This window comes from Lupinus angustifolius, chromosome LG18 (genome assembly GCF_001865875.1).
Source record: "Lupinus angustifolius cultivar Tanjil chromosome LG18, LupAngTanjil_v1.0, whole genome shotgun sequence".
In the NCBI taxonomy this organism is placed as follows: Eukaryota; Viridiplantae; Streptophyta; class Magnoliopsida; order Fabales; family Fabaceae; genus Lupinus; species Lupinus angustifolius.
Genome location: NC_032026.1, coordinates 14,845,914 through 14,865,802, shown reverse-complemented (window position 1 = coordinate 14,865,802; position 19,889 = coordinate 14,845,914). Strand labels below are relative to the sequence as shown.

Below are 19,889 nucleotides of genomic sequence, written 5' to 3'. Positions count from 1 at the left end.
CTAATATCCTTTATTAAACTTACTTAAATCATTCCTTACATTTTTGCACATTCATAACTCATCATTTTTATATTTTTATTACGCTAAATAAAAATATGCCAAATGCTTAAAAAATATGTGGATAAATTCCAAATAATATATAAATTAATGTATCTTTATTATTTTTTGTTATAAAATATATCAATAATTCTAAAGAAATATTGTTTAAATCAGTTTTTAGTATAATTTAACGAACCAAAAATAAGAAAGAGCTACTCACTCATATTATTTGGATTTGTTTCCATAATATACAATATTTTGTTTAACTAAATTGCATTTGTCACATTTTTTGTTTAAAATATTACACTTATTTCTTATTTCTCGTGGAAAAATTATCAGTGTAACAAAAGTACAAAAGTAGATATTTGAATAAATATAAAAAAGTAATGAGTGATTTATATAATTTTGCTAAGAATTTCAGTGTAGTTTACTCTATTAATAAAAATAAAATTTAATATCACGTAGTTACGACATAAAAGTTTTTTTACAACGTAAAATGCATTATTACACCGACCATTAATTACTTATCTATTATTAATGTCTGAATAAAAGAAGTATATTAATGATGAATCATATACCATATATGAGAAGAAGAAAGATGAAGATATATGAAAGAAACTTGAATTGGATTGTGCAAAGTCTCTAGATTTTCTCTCTTTCTGCTACCTGAAAGAGAGGATTCCTGGATCTGATTTCTTTATTTATATAATAATTTTTGTGATCAAAATTCATAACAAGATAAAAAATGGGTCTCTGGGAAAATTTTCTCAACTGGCTACGCAGGTTTGTTTTCTTTTCTTTTAATTAACGAACATGTTCTGCAATTCTCTGTTATTTTAATTATAATTATGATTACTTGGTTTGAGATGTGTATTCTATTTGTAATTTGCATTGTGCTCTGAAAAATGATTCATTTGTATTTTAAGGTTTCCGTGCTTTCATTTCTAGCATCCTTTTTAATGTGTTCAATGCAAAGCATTTATCTATGTTAATTTAACAACTCTTTTTATTCAAAAGTTGTTTTTTGAGCAGGAGTTTTTTTTTATGAATAAAATATATTGTTTGAAATGCTTTTGATTGGACTCAACTTGCTTCTCTTTTCATAAACATATATTCAGTCATAGGTTGCAACCTTTGGAAGTTGAATATTTTATTTATGTTTTATGTGGATGCATTATTTAAGCTTAGTGTATCGCTTTCTTTGAATTGTGTAAGTTTTTATTTTTGTAAATTTGTATTGCAGCCTTTTCTTCAAGCAAGAAATGGAGTTATCTCTGATAGGACTTCAGAATGCTGGAAAGACTTCTCTTGTAAATGTTGTTGCTGTAAGTTCCATAATCATGTTCACCTTCTCTGACCAACTTGTTTGATTTATTAATACTTTCGGAATGATTCGCCGAAAGATATTTGCTTGGCATTGTTTTTGCTTTCTATTGAACTAAGGTTTGATTATTGTTGTTTTTGCTTTCTAGACTGGTGGATATAGCGAGGACATGATTCCCACTGTAAGTTTTGTTCACTTAATGCTATGAATTATTGCTTTCTCCTCCTCTATTTATTAGTGTTTATTAAGTTATATATAAATGAAGGATATAATATATTGATCAATCTATTGTTATCTGATTCCAGGTGGGGTTCAATATGAGGAAAGTCACAAAAGGCAATGTCACAATAAAGTTATGGGATCTTGGAGGTCAACCTAGGTTCCGCAGCATGTGGGAACGCTACTGTCGTGCCGTTTCGGCTATTGTGTATGGAACAAACTTCTTATGCCCTTCTGACTTAGAAATTCTTCATCTTTAACTGATAAATGTTACACTCGTGTTGGTAATCAACTTCTGTGCGCACAATGTCCTTCACATGTTTGATATCTTGTGATAGAATTACGGCCTATCAAAGCCCTGATTTTGTTATTGCTCCTCAAAGTGTGTGGATGTTTATTTCAGTCTTAGTAGTTGTTACATTACCACCAGATTATGTCCCGTGATCCCGTCTAATTGTTACTAGTGGATTGGTGGTTATGTTATATTTTATTCCTTGAACCTAAATAGAGTTCCTTTCTATCAAGTGGCAATGATGCAAAACCATTTGTGATTTAGATATGCCTCTGTAAGATGCTCTTCTCTGCTGTATTTACATATTAAATAAGTAGAAGCTTTTAGAAATTTGGTTGTGTAAGTTGATTTAATTTATGCCTTCTACAAGCAAATATGTCGCTGGCAATGAGTCCTAAGTTATATTGATTATCTTGTCAATGATTAAAACAGTTTGTACATCAAGGAAGTGTGTATATTATAGCTTCTTGAAACTTTGCACAAACTTGATTATCCTTCAATCTAAGTTCTGTGGTTCCACTTGTTAATAAGTTAAAACTTTCAATATGAGTTCTATTTAAACTAGGATTGTGCTGCATATTGCTTGCATTTCTTTAACTGCGTCATATTTTTGCTCAAATTTTCCAAATTTTATTCTCATATTGGATTTACACCTTCAGGCTTCAGCTAGTTATCATTACTTGAACTTATGGTACTTAACAAATTCATTTTGTCTGATCTTTTCTGCAGTTATGTTGTAGATGCTGCTGATCCAGATAACCTAAGCATGTCAAGAAGTGAACTTCATGATTTGCTGAGTAAACCATCATTGAGTGGCATCCCTTTGTTGGTATTGGGGAACAAGATTGACAAACCCGGGGCTCTATCTAAACAAGCTTTGACAGACCAAATGTAAGATACGAGTCACTTCGATTCTGGTAGTCCTGGAAAAATAATGGATTAAACTAACTCTAGAACGATACAGACTTTAATTACTAGAATACTCTTTGTTGTGCAGGGATCTGAACTCAATTGCTGACAGAGAAGTTTGCTTCTTCATGATCTCATGCAAAAACTCAACCAACATTGACTCTGTTATTGATTGGCTAGTAAAGCATTCCAAATCAAAGAGCTAAAAACCTACTTTCTGCTTCGAACTCTACTGTAATTTCTCGGCGAGACGTTTCTGGACTTAGTGGAGGCATTTGCATGTCTAAGTTGCTTGTTGATTAATGTGACACCATTATTGTGAGATAGGGAATTTATGGAGATGGCATACATGTTTACTTCAAGAGTAAAACATACAGTCATTGTTTGTGTAGCTATTTCTTCAAAAATTCCCAGAAATGCATCAGGTGGAATTGATGCCTGTCTTTGTAAATTGGATTAGATTTGTTGGAATGATCAACAATGTGATGTTTCTGTTTCAGAATATAGGTCTGCCAAAATATGCAAAAACACAGCTTCTTTCTTTCTGCTGTGTTATGATATGTTAAGATGAACGGAATGGAACCAGATGGAGCAAAATGGAATGAGATAAAGTTAATGTTTGGTTGTTTGGATAGTTTAGGATGGAATGAAGTTTATGTCTAGTTCTTTGGAATAGAGTTATGTTACATGTAGAACCAGAGTTCAATAACTTCTCTTACAATAAATAAAATTATCATTATTCTACTAATAAATTTTTATGCCTGGAAGCATTTTAAAATTTTCATCCAAAAACCAAAGAACAATTAAAACATGTCACATATTTGTATCAGAATAACATTATTGCTTAAACATGTGTTGCGGTGCCAAAACCAGTTAAACTCGTGTTCCTCGAGTTTCTGATTTGTGAATTGCATGAAAAGTTCTCTTATATCCTAATGGTTGTCATTTTTAAAACCAAAACTGCTTCCTGATTTGCTCATTAACCAGTGTATTGGTCTGTCATGTAGTTTGTTCTAAGCCTGAAAACTGATCTTAAATAGTGAACAAAATAGCTTCGTGGTATTTTCTTTATCATTATAAAGGTACCGTGTCCATGAATCTGGATAAGCTAAAAAATGTATTACATGAGAGATCATCTTAACTTCAACTGAAAAAGAAGATTGGGCACTCGGTATTTCTAAGAATATTCCTAAGAAAAGAATGCAATGTTGCACTCATCAAAGACCAACATTTTAACTGGATCCATGTTTCACATTAATAAAAAAATGGTAGCCAAATGCAGAAAGTTTCCACTTGATGGAGTCTATGGAAAGGTAAATGAACTTATCCTTCCACCACAAACAGAAGTGTTTCTGGGATTTGAACTGGGAGACTACAAAGCAACCATCTACTTTCACAATAAATTCGTTTCCCTTGAGAAGGAAACTCAAAAACATAACTTACAACTGAAAATGTCCACGCCTAACAATCTATCAAGACTCCATAGTGTACAGGTTCCAAAGACTTGATATAACCAGAGTAATTCATCAACTTAGAAAAAAAGGATCCAGGAGACAATGACACTACATATTAATAATGGAACACAACTAAAAATTGTATTTTTCACTTACTATAAGATGTTGATCACGCGTTCTACTACCTTGTACCCTCACATAGATTGTCTTCTTTAAAAATATGGGGAAATAATAAACAAGAAGCTCTTTCTGACTCCGGACAATGTTTCATGGATCATTCCCGCACATTCCAGATTTAAAAGCCTAAATAATGTACAGATTGAATACATGCAGGAAGCATAGCAGCAGAACTATGATCTCAAGCCAATATACTGTTTCACCTCAGCCATGCAGAACCTGACACCATCTGCACAAATTTGCAAATATAAAACAGGGTAAGCTAAAACAAACTATGGAGACATCAAAATAATGTGTGGCACTAATTAAAGCTTAGATAAAAGATCACAACAATTAATAAATTTGGGGTCTCAAGTATGAAAAGTGGTACCATGTTAACTTTCACCAGAAACTATGTTATACGGTTAATTTTTAGCAGAGATCTTGAGACATTATTTGGGAATAATTGTTAGACATTGGGAAATGATGGAATATATAAAAGATAAGCTTTGTACAAAGTTGTCTAAATATATTGGGAAAATTAACCACTTTCTGAAACCATTTTGAAAAGAAACTACGAATATAACACTTATAGGCATTAATTAAAATTACTTGTAAGGAAGCTTACCAAGGAGAACGTTTTTTGCATTTAAATGCTCTCTTTACTGCCTTTGCAAAAACTTGTGCAGCCTCTGCTTCAGCTTCTGCTGCCTCTGCCACCCTAGCTGCTGCCTCTGCCTCGGCAATGGCAGCTTCTGCCTCTGCAACTGCTTTTGCAGCCGCAGCTGCCACTTCTTGAGCTGTCATGCCCTTAATTTTTGATAGCTCTACATCAATTTGGGATTTTGAAAGGTTGTTGACACCAGTCTTCTCTGTTTTAGGAGAATCTTTGGACCTCCATTCAAGGAGTAAGGAGGAAGAGCACCTTCTTTTCTCGGAGCTTGATAGGTTTGATGGAATCATGTACTTACGCTTTACCTGTCATTAGATAACATCTATTCTTGTCACAAATGATCCAAAGATTATCCAAACTGACTATGCTTCATTACACAGATTTGCAGGTGGGGATGCTGCTACTTTGGTAAATAAGTTTCTTTTGATACGAAGCTAAGCTCAATGTGAACTCCTACGGAATTACTAACAGTAAACTTACCTTCATTAATTTGCCACTTTCCACCATATGCTTCAATTTTGTTGATAGTAACTTTTCTAGGTTCGGCGGCGAGCAGTATTGATCCTAATGAGGTGAAAATTTTCAGAATTACTTCGGATGCAATGGTGTAGACAAGCACATAAACAAAAAATATATATAGCATATTATGATTGGTTGAATAATGGTGAACCATGGGAGGGCAAAAAATTAACAGCTAGTTACTTGAGCCAGGTGGGAGGGTCTGTTTACACTTGACAAGAAGAAATTTTCAAATAAAAAAATAGCATCAAATTTTGGCACACGGCAGAAAGGAATTATGACAGTTGCACGTAATAGCTAGTTGAAATTGCTGATAACTAATAAACAATATAATATAACTCTACAGATCTAGGAGAAGAATACTTCCGAACAATTAAATAAACTTTAAATGTCATAAACTTGACCACAAAGCAGACTGGCACATTGGTACATATATTTTGTCTTTAGATATTTGATAGACCAATCAATATAAAATGTATATATTTAAAATAAAAAACATTAGATAACAGAATAGGCTTACGAAAGCAGAAATTAAGTAATATATGTAGCATTGAAGTTTACATGCACCAGCATATTGATAATCATTTGTTTCTCAAGATGTTTACATACTAGAACAATAAGCGAATAAATTGAAGTAACACACCTCTATATAAGCAGCAATGGCAGCCCTGTCAGAACCCTTTGGCTCCTTCAACTTGATAATAGACTCTAATATAAGAGTATCCAACCTGCCATTATCAAAAGCGTGTTGCAGTCATCAATGAAAAACATGTTATCGCATAATTTATGAACTTGATAGAATGTTGTCCACAGAAGTGACACGAAAGAAGATAACTATCTATGAACTTTTTTAAATGCAAATGGAACCAATATATGGGTAACTAAATTATATGTTGTGTATTTTTGCCATGCTTGGAGCAGAGTCATCCGGAAAATCAATAAATAATGAAGAATGAAGACACCAGATACTCCAATTTACACAGAAAATAGGAAAAAGTGATAGCAATTAGGTTTAGCTATTTATGCATTTAAGATATAGGTATATCAGCACCCTGCTTTACGCAATCTTAGAACTAGTTACTTGCATGGGATGTAATATCTACAATATACAATGTTTGCTCATGTACTACTCAAGAACAATATTAAACCAACCAGACACCACAAACCATTTATCTTCTTTAAAGAGTAAATGGAAGATATACTTAAGCGGAAGTTCTGTAACCTTGATATTTGTTCTTTTGACTTAGGAGATGGTCCACCAGAAACTGCCAGAGGCTTAATAACAGCAACTTCTCCATCATGTTGAACTATAGCGCTGAAGTGGTTATTGTCGATTTTGGGGGTCGGTAGGTTCTTTTTAAGGGCAAGCTTTGCCTTCTGCCTGGATCCCCATATTGCTGTCACATTTATATTCCTCCATTTGTCCTGTTCATAGTTCAAGGCAAGGTTGTCAAGTGACTGTAAATCATAAATTGTATATCTATCAAATCAGGAGATTCATAAAAATAATGAGAAATAGCTTCAATGTTCAATTTAAATGTTGCATTTAGGTATATATAATTACTATATGAATAAAAGGCAATATCATAAATTTATGACTCATAAGTTCACAATTAAATGTTGGCACTTCAACACTCATATAAGCTAATAAATAAAAAATACTAAAACACATAAGTAAATATGGTGATGAAGACTGGAAACAGAGGAAAATAAGAGAAACATAAGTAGGAAAATAGCACAATTCTGGTAATTCGTGCCTGGACTCCAACAAATATCCAATTCTATCCGCCAATACATATCATTTCAAACACAACTTAAACTATTTTGTACTATCAAACTTCGACAACACTGGTTCAAAGCATATATACAAATTCACCTTGGCACGCCAAAAGTTTTCCAATTTTTTCCACCCAAAGAACTCTGCATATATTTCTTATGATGCAAAAATAAACGGTCATTCAACAAGTTCATTGGTAACATCTCAAACCTGACATAATAATAAAACTTCCTTTGGAACAACTTTCAAAACCTGTCAGGCCCTTGAGAAAACATACCTTTAGATCTACATTAGAACGCATGCGCAAAATGGAACTGAATTCTGGGTCTGTAAGTATAGTGCGCCATTTTCCTGCACCATGCTTGCCTACTCCAGCTTTCAGCGCCGCTTCTTCTTCTGCGGTCCATTTCTGCTTTGGAGCACCCATTACAATAAATCTACAACCTTTTATGATAAAACAATCTTCGGTTTTATTCTAAAGGAAAGCTTGGAAGTTGAGTCCTGCCTTTTTCTGCATGTCTATCCACACAAAAATCTGACTATTTGTGATCTACAATCAAAATCAGATTTCTAAAAATAAGACATGTTGTAAACACGTTTGGTCTTTCAATTATTATAAACATAAACAATTAAAAATAAGAATATCATCCCAAAATCCTAAATCATTCAACATGAACCATAATTCCCAAATTAAGACACCCAACAATTGCAAATTTCATCTACTAGTGCATATTTTAGTTACAGCTGCACATAAATTCTTGATGTTAGAGAACCAACTACAATTCATAAAAATGACATGTAATTATCTGAGAATTGTTGAAACCCCTCAAATTGAAAACCAAGGTATGTTATTTTCTGAGTTTGAAGATCATCAAGGAAATCAAATCTACAACGAAAAGGAATTTCCTTTCATCACATACGGACACAATGAGCAAAATTTGAGTTTAAAAAATGTGATTTTTTTTATCGCCGCTTAATAATCTAGAATCAAGTGCGCTGACCTGAGAAGAGAAATAGCATAAAATGTAGGGGTTTATAGTGATTGAGAGCAAAAGGGAAAGAAATCAAAGAAGAATCAGTGGAGAAATCACAGAGAGAATGTGAGAATCGAGAAAAGTTCAAGTATTTAGAGGCACGCGAATCGAAATAAACCGAAACATTTTTCGATGGATGATGAATCGAAGAAGAACACGAGATATGGTGTATCATAAATTACGTTTTATTCTTTTATTTCTATTTGTTTTTACAATCACTTCCTTGTTTTCTTAAAGTGTTGTGTTCCTTTTCATTAACAATTTTTTTCCACCTTAAAATCTATCCACGAGTATTTTCTTTTACCATTTTATCATATACATTATTTATTTATTTAGAAAAAGGAATTAGTTTTTTAGTTTTAATGTACGAAAATTGGTTTACTCTGTTTAATAGCCAAGGATTACAGCAACATACTGAAAACAAATATGACTTTTAAGATCAATTTGTGGAAGAACAATTTGATAAGCATTGAAGTTGAAGGAGTCAAGAGACTCATACGGCAAGTATTATTTTTTATATGATAAGGTGATATAAAAAACGTGTTTGTCATGATAAGATGTGGTAATCGTAAAGCTACTGAATGGGTAAGGCCATTGACTATTAAACCATGAGAGATCGACTTAAAGCTACGTAGAACTTGCATGATGGTTTCGAGTTTATGGGCATTGCCCCATTGGAGTGAAATTGTCCTGGATGTTTTTTGATATTGAAATTCATTTGAGTTGAATGGTTGAAATTCAATAAAGTTAGGGAGATCTCAGGATTCTGTAAACACATATAAAAGTATCTAGAAATACCAACCAAGGTTCTTAAGTAAACAATAAAATTTGAATTTACTTGTCTTACATATTATTCCACATTAACTCATTTCTATTTATTTAACCAATCATTAATTAGTGGGTCCCATAAAAGTACTATACAATAGTTACATTATGCACCTCATCAAATATTTTGACTCCTCAATCTCCATTTTAAACAAAAGGAATATATATTTTAGCAAATAATATAAAATATTAATTTATATTTTTTTATAATTTTTTCCCTAATTAAATAATATAATTGGTTTGGAATACAGAGATACCAATAGAGACAATAGATCTTCCTCTGGGTTCGTTATAATTGGTTTGAAATACAGAGATACCAATAAAGACAATAGATCTTCCTCCGGATTCGTTAGCTGGTATTTCCGACTTCTTCCTTTTTTGCTATGCCATTACACAACTCATGTAGATCTAGCTTTCAACAATGCAGATTGGAGAACACGTTATGAGAGATGTTGAATGTTGAAGGGGTCTGGTTGCTCTGTTATATGCATGCTAATGAGGCAAATATGTTGGTAATTGAGGTTCAACTTCACATTTTTAAAGATATTATATCATGATAGCCATGCAATATTTGTGGAACAATTGCACAAGATTCTATGCAACTTCATGCAACATGCTCTGACACTAAAATAAAATGAAAATACAGAGAAAAACAATGTAAGGTAAATTGCGATATTCATTTAAGAAATTTTGAATACTTGCAAGAATGTGATAAAATATCACTTGAGTTGCTTAAATTATAAAAAAAATGTAAAAAATGCTAGGAGACCCATTTAAGCAACTAAGAAGGGTCATAAATAGCAATAGAAAATAGTATACAGAGGTGCTTAACATCTCCAACTTGGAACTTGGAAGTATCTAATATCTTGCATTCTATCCACATATTGCTATTTTGTAGCATATTTTCTACCAACAATAATTCCACTTCTGTTTGGTAGAAGCTTCTTCATATAATACTTAGAATTACGGGACAGGTTGATCATTTTCCTCCTCTTTTCAGGAATACAATCAATTGAACATTCTGAAAATCCACGCCTCACAAACCTGTCAAAGAGTTGTAAATACATTAAAGAATTAAGCTGAAAAACATACCTGAATTGTGGAAATGAAAGAAGAAAAACATGAATACATGCTATAACAATCAAACCTTAATCTCACTAGATAGGGTCGGTTACAAAAACATGACTACATGCTACAAAACAAAAAATCATATCAAATCGTATGGTGTATCCTAGAATACGTTGATTATGCAGTGAAAGCCACTGAAAGTGTAAAATGACATTGATAGCAGAGAAGGCTTACAAGACATGCAATAGGGAAATTACTTACCAATCTGCTGTACGAGTAGTAAGCAGAAAAAGCATATTTAATCCAAGAGATGATGCCTTATTCTCCATATAATCTGCATATATATCATCATATAATCCACAAACAATGCACACCGGTCAAATAAGAACGATGAAACTTTTGTAGCACCATTAACTGGTGGAATGTTGAAAATGAAAGGTAAAGACGTGAGTTTCATAAAAAGGAAACTTCCAAAATCCTAATAGAAATAAAGGAAGTGGATTCCCTCCACTTATGCTATTTTATCAAAAGCTTTTTGTAACAAATATGGTTTCAAGTTGTTTAACACAATATGCAAGCCAGCATAAATGAAAAAATAAACATGAATTCCAATACATTTCCCAAATCATTACTCCCTATCCGTCAAGCACAAGAATCATCAACCACGAAAAAAATAGCATACCAAGCAACTTGTCTCCCTGTCCTTGGCCGCGACAATCGGGAGATACTGCAATAGCAGCAACCTCTCCACACTTCTCCTCAAAAAAAGGAAAAAGTGCACCACAAGCAATTATTTGACCTTCTCTTTCCTCAACAACGAAGTTATCCAAAGATTTTAGAAGCTGTAAACATAGTATGGTAAAATATGAGAGACATCTAAACAAAATTAACAGAATCAGATGTTTAAGATATGATCTCCATCTAAATATGATCAGATATAGCTAATCAAACCTCTTCATCAGTCCGTTTAATCAATATGCCAGATGCCTCCAAGGGCTGAATAATTTGCTTTATTCCAGAAATATCTGTTATCCGTGCCATTCGTGTGCCTTCATAAAGGTCACTGCAAAATTTAAACATAAGAATAGATGTGGTAAGTGGTAACTTAAAAGTATTGCTAAGAAAAGAAGGAGCTTAATAAAAAATAACACTGAACAATCTGCTACAGATGGTATATTGCTAAGTGTGTACGCCCATGAACATAAGTTTTCTCCAATAGTATATGGTATGTCTACTTAGAAACATAAGAAGCTGCAGTGGCGTACAATAAGCATATGCTCCTTAAAACTAAGATGCACAGTTATTTAAGATTTTAATCCTGCAAGCTTTTTTGTAATCAATGGTTTCATAAAAGGAAAAAGGGTGAATGCCCATGCATAGAGTTCAAACCCAACCCACATATTTGCAGCATCAGACAATCAGAATCTCTGCAAACTGTCAATGTAATCATCAGTTAAGTTAACTACAAACAAGTCTAAATCTATGATGTCATCTGCATGAATGCATGATGACACCAGCAGAAAACCCACTGGAATGCCAGGTACACCATGGCTGACAAAGTTGGTCAGACAAGTTGGGGGTACAATTAATTTCAAAGAACCATAGCTTGAGACCTATTCCTCTTATCAAACAAATAGTTACCAACTCTTGCAAAAAATATTTCACAATCATAACAAAACATTTTATATCTGCAAGGAGTGCTTACCTAGCGACCATTGTTCCCATCCCATCTCTTTTAAACAATTCCAACAATAAAACTCCGCTAATAGTGCCATCCAACAAGTGAACTCTTTGAACACCACCCTGACATTGTTAAATGGTATTATTAAAAAAAATACTAGAGAAACATGTATCAACTGAAATTTCAAGCATAGTGACTATTTCAACCAGCAATTTTAAAAATATGGTAGCAACATTAGAAGTCAGATATAAAACTCTCCGCTACATATAATGCAGCAGAAGCAGATGCATTTGATTATTCTTGATCTGGTCAAGATCTTGAAAATGCTTTCGTTTTCACAAATGCTGATAATTAGAAATAATCAAATCTCCCATATAGTATGATGTCAACATTTGTGGCACTTTTGCTAAAAATCATGGTAACACATGCCATTGAAGATATAATTTGGCATGCAGTCATTAATTACATCCTAATTTTGGGATACAGCCAAATTACAGTTAAAACAACCATCTAACCTTGAGATACAACAACAGAGGATTAAGTTGTGAAAAGGGGGAAGGGTAAAGTTCAGAAAGTCCATCTGTCCACATTAGGTAGTAGTGTCATAATGGTCAATATGCGGATACCATAATTTCATTTTGTTGGCGCATATAATTTCATTTTCACAGGAATTTATCAAAATATTCATGCTCATTGAGGCCTTTATATATTTAGAAAAATTGGTCATTTGTCAACTCTTCAAGATCTATTGGGGATTCTCTCAAAAAGAGAGATATACATGTCTGTCATACAGTACTCGAACTCAGCAAGAGATTAATGTGAATGAAAATTTTCAGGTTTTCAGAGACTTAAGTTGATAATGCAACATAGAATTAAGTAACCACACATAGTGCACTTGACATGAGTTTAAAAAAAGGTGAATCATAGACTCACTCTACAAACAAAAGCCACAGCTGCCAATTCTGAGAGATAACCATTCGTTCGACTTAGCCTCTCTTGACCTCCAATAGCAAATCCTTGCTCACCAGACCCTAGGCCATTTCCATTGTCAAAACCAACACCATTATGAAAGGTTACATTATTCCATTCTGTAGAAGGTTTTCCATTGGGTGGAGATTGGACTGTCCCATTAAAATGGTTATGCTCAAGAGAGTTGAGAACTTCTTCATCAATGGCTTTTACATAGTTAGCAGCTGTTTCACTTTGGGCAGCTCGTTTACGAATTAACATGTCTGCTTCTTGAAGAGGCAAAAAACGAATTAGGCGTCCACTCTCATCAAGTATAGGGCCATCTATAATAGATATTAACTTGTCAGCTCCTATAGCCAAGGCACAAGCTGTTGCAACTTCATACGCACTGGAGGAAAAACACATTAACATCCAGATTTGAAATATTTATCAGACTCATCAATTGGGTGAAGGTGCAGCAAATTTAAGTCCAGTAGTTCTCAAGATTACATATTCATACAAACAAGACAAGCAGGTGATGGGTCTCATGCAAGTTTTCTACTGCCCGTTTCTTCTCTTTAGTTTGTAATTGCCTTTTCTATTCGATTTGGATCATATAAAGTAGTATATAGTAAAATCAATCAGAAAAGAAATTGAACACATTGGCACAGAGGAAATTCTGATTCACATAGCCGAGTAATTGGGTAAATGACATCACTGGAAAATATGTGCCACTAACTTCTTACTCACTCTTTAACATTTCACAAGAGAAGTCCTAACTATTAGATGTTTTGCTAATTGATGACCAGCATGATAAAACCTTCTATTAATCTCCATTTATTTCTTTTCCTAGGCAACCGACTTAGTATTTTTTAGCATTTATTTCAAACATATTCCCCATGAGTCTGTTTTATTCAGATCAATTACTAAGACTTAAATCTATTTCTCTAAAAACAACCTAGAAAAAATTAAACATTCTCCAAGATATTGACTTCGGAAACCAAGTTGAAGATATAAACAGCATAAAACATTGAGCACCAGTACAACAAATCAACAATATAGCATGAAGTCATAATCAATATCAGATATGAGTCATGAATAGTTAGAAAGTTCAGAAATGTTATGAAAACAGCATATCTGTCAGCAAATCAGCATGCAATCAATTATAACTTATGAGTAATCATCAGAAGCTCTAAAGCATACTTGCAATTTAATACTTCTCCAGAGCTGGAGTAGCCCAAGTTGCTTAAAATAACTACACAACCACCATCAAGCCTTTCACGCATTCGAGATGCATCTACTTTTTTAACTTCTCCAGTTGACCCAAAATCAATTCCATTGACAACCCCTCTTCTCTGCCAAAAGAAATAAAAATAAAATTAACAACACAATCTAACCCCGATAGATAAAACATCAAGAGAGGGAGAGTTTCAGGAGATCATGGTTGATGTATAGCTAATGAATCACAAAGATCAAACCTTAGCGGCAAGAAAGTTACCACTGGCAACACTGACACCAACTTCGTGCAAGCGGCTATTGTCACCATGTCGACGAATATTGCATATGGAGGGCCCAGGAGAAAGCTTTGCTTCAATCATCAATCTTATTCCCCCTGCAGCTTCCATTGCAGCAGCGAGAGACTCATCATCAGTTATTCTATACCTACCAACATACTTAGGCTTGCTCCCTACAAATACAATAACAAAACGTCAAAATGGCCATCGCACCATAACTAATAGTTTTCCATTTATTTAACAGGGCCCAGGGCAAATGCGGCTCTGCAACTAACAATGTGGAAAAAAACACATTATCACCACAGGAGTAGCACTTCATGATTTCCTTTTCTCCATTTAAACAAGGAAAACTGGAGAATTAGCAGGAAGGGCATAAGAAATTGAGCAAGCAATTAACGGGTGAGGATCCTCTGGAGAGGGAAATACATCAAAATCAAAAGAAAAAATAATGTGATGTGTCACTTCTATTGTCCATTCAATATAATGATAAGTAATAACAAAAAGAACTATTTCTTTCGAGTACCAGAGATGAGTCTGATTCGTAATATTAACTTATTTTTTGACTAACCTCTCTCCTTGAGAAGCTTGTCTATTTGAACATGAGTCCCCGGAACAAGAACAAACCGAATTCCCAGGTGATGAAGGAATGCTATATCCTGCATATGCATATACAAGTTTAAGGGAGTATTAGGTAAACAACATAGTTAAGCATGTACTTATTAAACTTTTTTGAAATAACCTAAAATGAGTCTAGTACAAACTATTTTCATAAGTCCAAAATCCAAATAAAGCTATTCCAAATGCCCATAAAGTGCATTGAATTATCTAGTGAGAATTACAGAAAAGGTAATATCTCATATATTATGACATGCCTTAAGAATGGGATCCAAAAAAGGACTAGCGACGATTTCACCGGAAATAATGACAACAAAAGTGCCACCGCGATAGGCCCACAAGTACGGCCACGCTTCCCGGAACCAACGCACGAAATGTTTATCCTCCACCGAATTATAGCTCTCCTCATCCACGCTCACGTTCATTCCTTCGCTTAACACATTGCATTTAGTTGAGAATCTCCTCCTTCGGTTAATTTCCGCATATAATGATTTTGAGGAATTATATTTAAATTTTAGCTTCGGTTGTGGTTGTAAATAGAGATGGCGACAATAATAGCAGCATAGGTCGTTAGAATCAGAACAGTTGAATATGGAAGGGGTTGATAATGAAGCCGCCATTGAAGACATTGCAGTGTCACACAGTAATCGTTCCTCTTTGGAACGGCCAAGTGAACATAAGTGACTTTGATAATTTGATTATTGTGGTTGTGTTTTATTAGTATTCCTAGTTTATTTAGGTTTTTTTTTTCTTCCTCATTGATTAGTAATATATGAATACAATCTGTGATACGCTCGCTCCTAATATAAAAAACGAGTAAGGATTTCTCCATTAATCAAATTTCATGTGGTATTTTATTTTGTTTATTTTTCAAGAGGATTTCCCTAAGATATCTTTTGGTAATAAGGAATAGACATTATATATCTTTTAGATTATCCATTCATTCTCTTCTCACTTATGTAGGTTTTCTTTCTCAAAAGTCAAAACTATCCTTATTTGACATTTTGACTTATGTTAAAGAACACTTGTTAATTATTTGTATATTATATTATTATAAGTAATCTTATATCTTCCTATCATGTACTAAAAAATATTATCTTACTAAATTCTTATGTCTATAGCAAAATTATATCACTTTTAAACTAATAATTAAAAATAAAGTATAAGTATAATGATTTAATAAAAGAATATCATTTTCTTATAATTATATTTTTTATCTCCTTTTTTCGTAATGTTATTGCCCAAAATTCTACTTCCCTCATCTCTCTAGTGTTGCAGAGTTATTGGCTTCATATTTTTTTATAACGTAAAAAAAAAATAGTGTAAAGTTTTTTATACTTACAGTATATTATTCAGTATTTATTTATATTATTTTATTTAAAAGTATTTCAATAATAGTTAACATATGAATAATGTATCAATAGTTTAAAAACAATTACACTACTAGTGTATATTGAAAATGTTTATATTCTAAACTACACTAATTATATTTAAAAATTGTTGATTTATCAATTCGTTTTTGTTAACTCTTGGAGTATGCCAGTTGCCAAAGGTGACACACATCACTCCACATACACACATGTATTCTATATGGGATTGATATACATCTGTCACTTTGTATCACTCCATATTCTATGGGTATGTGATTGATCAAAAAATATATATTTAAGTTAAAATTTAATTATTAAATATTTTTTTAATCAATCATAAATTCATTGCAAATAGAGTGACATAAAGTGTGGGACAATAAATATCATCATTCTATCTGTAACAGCAAAATTGGGAGAGAGAGAGAAGAAAAATTGAATATCAATCAGTATTTGGAAGACATCTCAGTCTTTATACATTATTGAATAGAATTCATTTTTCTGTATGCTTCTAAGCTACTTCAGTTTAATCCAATACGCGTAATATAATATTTTGTCCGTAAATCCACATTAACATTTAACAGTGACACGTGGTGCTTATCATCTTCATAACACATATTTTCAGCCAAAGCTGAATCGAAACTACTATAAGCCATCTTATGTTTGCTTTCAGCTTTTAAGGAATGTTTTAATTCTGATAATGAAAAAATAAAATAAAAAGATTAAGACGTTGTGGAGTGTTCTTTGCATGCAAAGTTAATAGATTCTATATCCAACAAGTTCACCATTTTAATGAGAGAGAAAATATATCGAATGAAAATGTATGAATCTTTATATTTAACTATTATTGACTCTTCTATGTAAACTCATTTGGATTATTAAAAGAGTACTATAGACTTAAATTCATTCAATATAATTTCCATTAAATTGTTTGTGTGTATGAGGGAGAGAGAATGGAGTACCTTGAGAATGGGATCCAAGTAAGGACCAGCAACAATTTCTGCAGAGATGAGCACAACAAACACACTATCCCTATGCACTGCAATATAAGGTTGTGCTTCTGAAAGAACCTTCACAAACTCTTTATCTTCCTCTGTCACACCATAGTCTTCATTGCTACTAGCTTGGTCACACCAACACCCTTTCAACAAAAACTCTTCCTTTCTTCTCCTTTGTAACCTGGAAACACAACCACAACTACAGAACCTTCTAGTTCTCACTCTTGTGCCATAACTGAAAAACTGGTCACAAGTTGTAGCACGTGAAAGCCAAGTTTCTCCTTGGCTTTTAAGAGACATTGGTGGCTTTATTGGACTAGTAGCAGCCATGTGCTTCTACTTCCTTTTTTTAATGATCTAACTCAAGAAGAGATAGAGGGAGAGATAGAGGGAGAGAAAGAGATTTTCCTTTAGCATCAGAGAAATCAACAAGTGCAGCTGGCAACTAGAGTGTGAATTGTGCTGCAAAGGAGAGGTGTTGGATAGAGAGACCCAAAGACAAAGACAATAAAAACAAGTACTCATATCAAATCAAATAGATTTGAGAATGAGGGTTAGTATAACATATTAGTAAGGTTGATTGCATAGATAACTAGACAAAATGAGTCTAAATTCTCAAAACAATTTGTTGAAGGAGACAAAAATAGGGCAACTCTCTATATTCGGATGGGATCACCTGATTCAAACGATGTCTTATTCTATGATGGCTGCACTTTAAAATAAATTGAAGCCTTTATTTTACCTAAGCAGACGTGGGCACCACAAATATTAACGTGTTTAGTGAAAGGAAGAGCCACTTGTTGTGTGTCTGTTTTCTCATGCTGCTTTGTTTTGTTTTGTTTTGTGCATCTCAAAGCTTGATGATATTTGTATCATTATTGTAGCATGGGAATCAAACGAGAAATATCAATGTAGTTGGGACTAGGGAATTTCTAGTCAACTTTCTTAAAGTTGGTGGGCAATTATGCTCTATTTCCATACACCATAATTGATAAACGAATTACTACTCTCTATTGCAATAGAAGCTCTACATTGTACATCCCAAAACTTGATAAAGATCGAGCAATTATGCTCTATTATTATTAGTGTTATACCTCACACTCTGGTTGCATCCAATAGGCTTTTTGGCATCTAATTGAGTCTACATTTTATTCTAAAGCTACTTTTGCTTGTTGTTCAATTTCTTGTGGAGTCAAAAGGGAATGACACCCATCTTCTACTAGTTTGTTTGTTAAATTAAGATTCATGGCAATGGTAAAACACTATAATGATAATGAAGATCATTTGCCATATATATTATTAACTATTTGAGACTAGCACCAACTATATATTTGCCATAGATTCAAATGGGTTATATAGTATGTTAGGTTATAGAGCAAAAGTGCATGCAACCAACTACCAAGTATTTCTGAAATAATCAAGAGAAGCCAAATAAGCAACATATATATGTTTTAGGAAGAGCGACTACATATCATAGATTTCAAAACTAAGACATCAACAATGAGCAACGTCGAGAACACGTGCTGCTTAATTAACCCATCTCTCATCCCATTTCGCTCATGTCTAGTAGTATTCTATAAGGGAAAGAGAGAATTTCTTACTTTTTTTTTAATTTATTTTACTCAAAAATAATTTAAAATTTGAATCATTATATATTGTTTTCTCTATATATGTTATTATATTCTTTCAGTATTAGATCCTTTGGTTTCGTCAAAATAATTTTATATTCTGTCTCCAACCAATCAAATATTAATATGTATAATATAATTAACAAAAAATAACTTAAAATTTATTTGATATATACTTGTCAAAAATCATATTAGTAATATTGAGTTAGGTATAAGGAAATGAGATAAAAAATCTCAATATGATGAGTTCAATTTCTCTCAGATATCAGAATTTGATGAGATTTTTTTTTAAAAGAAATCATTTATTTTTATTGAAAAATAATATAAAATGATAACTTTTAAAGAGTTTTTTTATCAATCTCATCAATAATGGGAAAGGATCTCCAGCCGAATTTGATATCGTGTGTATGATGGATGGTATAAATCATCCAACAGCTTTTTAGGTGGTGTCCTATACAAATCTGATCATGTATAAATTTAGCATTTTGGCCCCATGATCTACACAAGGAAAAAAAAAATGAAAGCATATAAAATGTAAAAGATTTTATATTGTTACCTTATCATTCACAATTTATTTTTAATTATAATTAGCTCTTAAATAAAAATAATATAAATAAATGATGAATCACAAAGTGATTATGTATATTGTTATATTATCAGAAGAGAGGGTAACATTTAAAGTAAGGATTATTTCCAAATATAAAGTTAAATAATATGGCAAATAAAAAAAGATTTCTTCATAAAATAATATTATATCTTACGTGAAAATTAAGTCATTTTTATAGTTTTTAATTTGAAATAAAAAGTGATTGGCATGGTCACTATTGACCAATTTTGATCAGATATACT

General features: G+C 32.7%; 3 protein-coding genes across 9 annotated transcripts; 1 reads left to right on the top strand and 2 right to left on the bottom strand.

Annotated features, from left to right (window-relative positions):
* Nucleotides 659-3,798, top strand: LOC109332336 (ADP-ribosylation factor-like protein 8a). 4 transcript variants are annotated; one of them, XR_002105893.1, is made up of 8 exons: nucleotides 659-822; nucleotides 1,283-1,364; nucleotides 1,512-1,544; nucleotides 1,669-1,790; nucleotides 2,604-2,765; nucleotides 2,872-3,017; nucleotides 3,284-3,428; nucleotides 3,713-3,798. XR_002105893.1 is itself a non-coding variant. In XM_019567284.1 (7 exons), the coding sequence occupies exons 1-6, from the start codon at nucleotides 785-787 to the stop codon at nucleotides 2,987-2,989; spliced, it is 555 nt and encodes a 184-aa protein (XP_019422829.1). In that variant the 5' UTR covers nucleotides 666-784; the 3' UTR covers nucleotides 2,990-3,017; nucleotides 3,072-3,258. The 4 variants fall into 4 exon arrangements, 2 of the variants coding, with proteins under 2 accessions (XP_019422828.1, XP_019422829.1); XR_002105894.1 differs by having other exon boundaries at nucleotides 664-822; nucleotides 2,872-3,015; nucleotides 3,338-3,428; nucleotides 3,713-3,792; XM_019567284.1 differs by lacking the exons at nucleotides 3,284-3,428; nucleotides 3,713-3,798 and adding an exon at nucleotides 3,072-3,258 and having other exon boundaries at nucleotides 666-822.
* LOC109333438 (telomere repeat-binding factor 2-like) lies at nucleotides 3,976-8,629 on the bottom strand. Of its 3 annotated transcripts, none has more exons than XM_019568926.1 (7): nucleotides 8,515-8,629; nucleotides 7,640-7,881; nucleotides 6,808-7,010; nucleotides 6,229-6,313; nucleotides 5,547-5,630; nucleotides 5,022-5,371; nucleotides 3,976-4,643 (listed from the first exon to the last, which is right to left on the bottom strand). In XM_019568926.1, coding segments are annotated over exons 2-7 (873 nt in total). In that variant the 5' UTR covers nucleotides 7,790-7,881; nucleotides 8,515-8,629; the 3' UTR covers nucleotides 3,976-4,642. The 3 variants fall into 3 exon arrangements, with proteins under 3 accessions (XP_019424471.1, XP_019424470.1, XP_019424469.1); XM_019568925.1 differs by having other exon boundaries at nucleotides 7,640-7,912; nucleotides 8,364-8,625; XM_019568924.1 differs by having other exon boundaries at nucleotides 8,364-8,625.
* On the bottom strand, nucleotides 9,910-17,959 carry LOC109333517 (probable amino-acid acetyltransferase NAGS2, chloroplastic). 2 transcript variants are annotated; one of them, XM_019569041.1, is made up of 10 exons: nucleotides 17,377-17,959; nucleotides 15,001-15,088; nucleotides 14,397-14,605; nucleotides 14,122-14,273; nucleotides 12,904-13,327; nucleotides 11,995-12,092; nucleotides 11,241-11,352; nucleotides 10,972-11,131; nucleotides 10,551-10,623; nucleotides 9,910-10,265 (listed from the first exon to the last, which is right to left on the bottom strand). In XM_019569041.1, the coding sequence occupies exons 1-10, from the start codon at nucleotides 17,740-17,742 to the stop codon at nucleotides 10,109-10,111; spliced, it is 1,839 nt and encodes a 612-aa protein (XP_019424586.1). In that variant the 5' UTR covers nucleotides 17,743-17,959; the 3' UTR covers nucleotides 9,910-10,108. The 2 variants fall into 2 exon arrangements, with proteins under 2 accessions (XP_019424586.1, XP_019424585.1); XM_019569040.1 differs by lacking the exon at nucleotides 17,377-17,959 and adding an exon at nucleotides 15,305-15,760.

Bases quoted from the DNA above. Each gene is read 5' to 3' on its own strand.
- LOC109332336 (XM_019567283.1), top strand. From the start codon at position 785: ATGGGTCTCTGGGAAAATTTTCTCAACTGGCTACGCAG. The intron at 1,365-1,511 runs GTAAGTTCCATA...TTTGCTTTCTAG, and splicing joins CTCTTGTAAATGTTGTTGCT to ACTGGTGGATATAGCGAGGA. The intron at 1,791-2,603 runs GTATGGAACAAA...TCTTTTCTGCAG, and splicing joins CGTGCCGTTTCGGCTATTGT to TTATGTTGTAGATGCTGCTG.
- LOC109333517 (XM_019569040.1), bottom strand. From the start codon at position 15,676: ATGTCTTCAATGGCGGCTTCATTATCAACCCCTTCCATATTCAACTGT. The intron at 13,328-14,121 runs GTATGCTTTAGA...TTTTTCCTCCAG, and splicing joins GGAGAAGTATTAAATTGCAA to TGCGTATGAAGTTGCAACAG. The intron at 11,132-11,240 runs GTTTGATTAGCT...CTATGTTTACAG, and splicing joins TTAAACGGACTGATGAAGAG to CTTCTAAAATCTTTGGATAA.
- LOC109333438 (XM_019568926.1), bottom strand. From the start codon at position 7,789: ATGGGTGCTCCAAAGCAGAAATGGACCGCAGAAGAAGAAGCGGCGCTG. The intron at 7,011-7,639 runs GTATGTTTTCTC...AACTATGAACAG, and splicing joins GTTCTAATGTAGATCTAAAG to GACAAATGGAGGAATATAAA. The intron at 5,372-5,546 runs GTAAGTTTACTG...ATCTAATGACAG, and splicing joins AAAGTGGCAAATTAATGAAG to GTAAAGCGTAAGTACATGAT.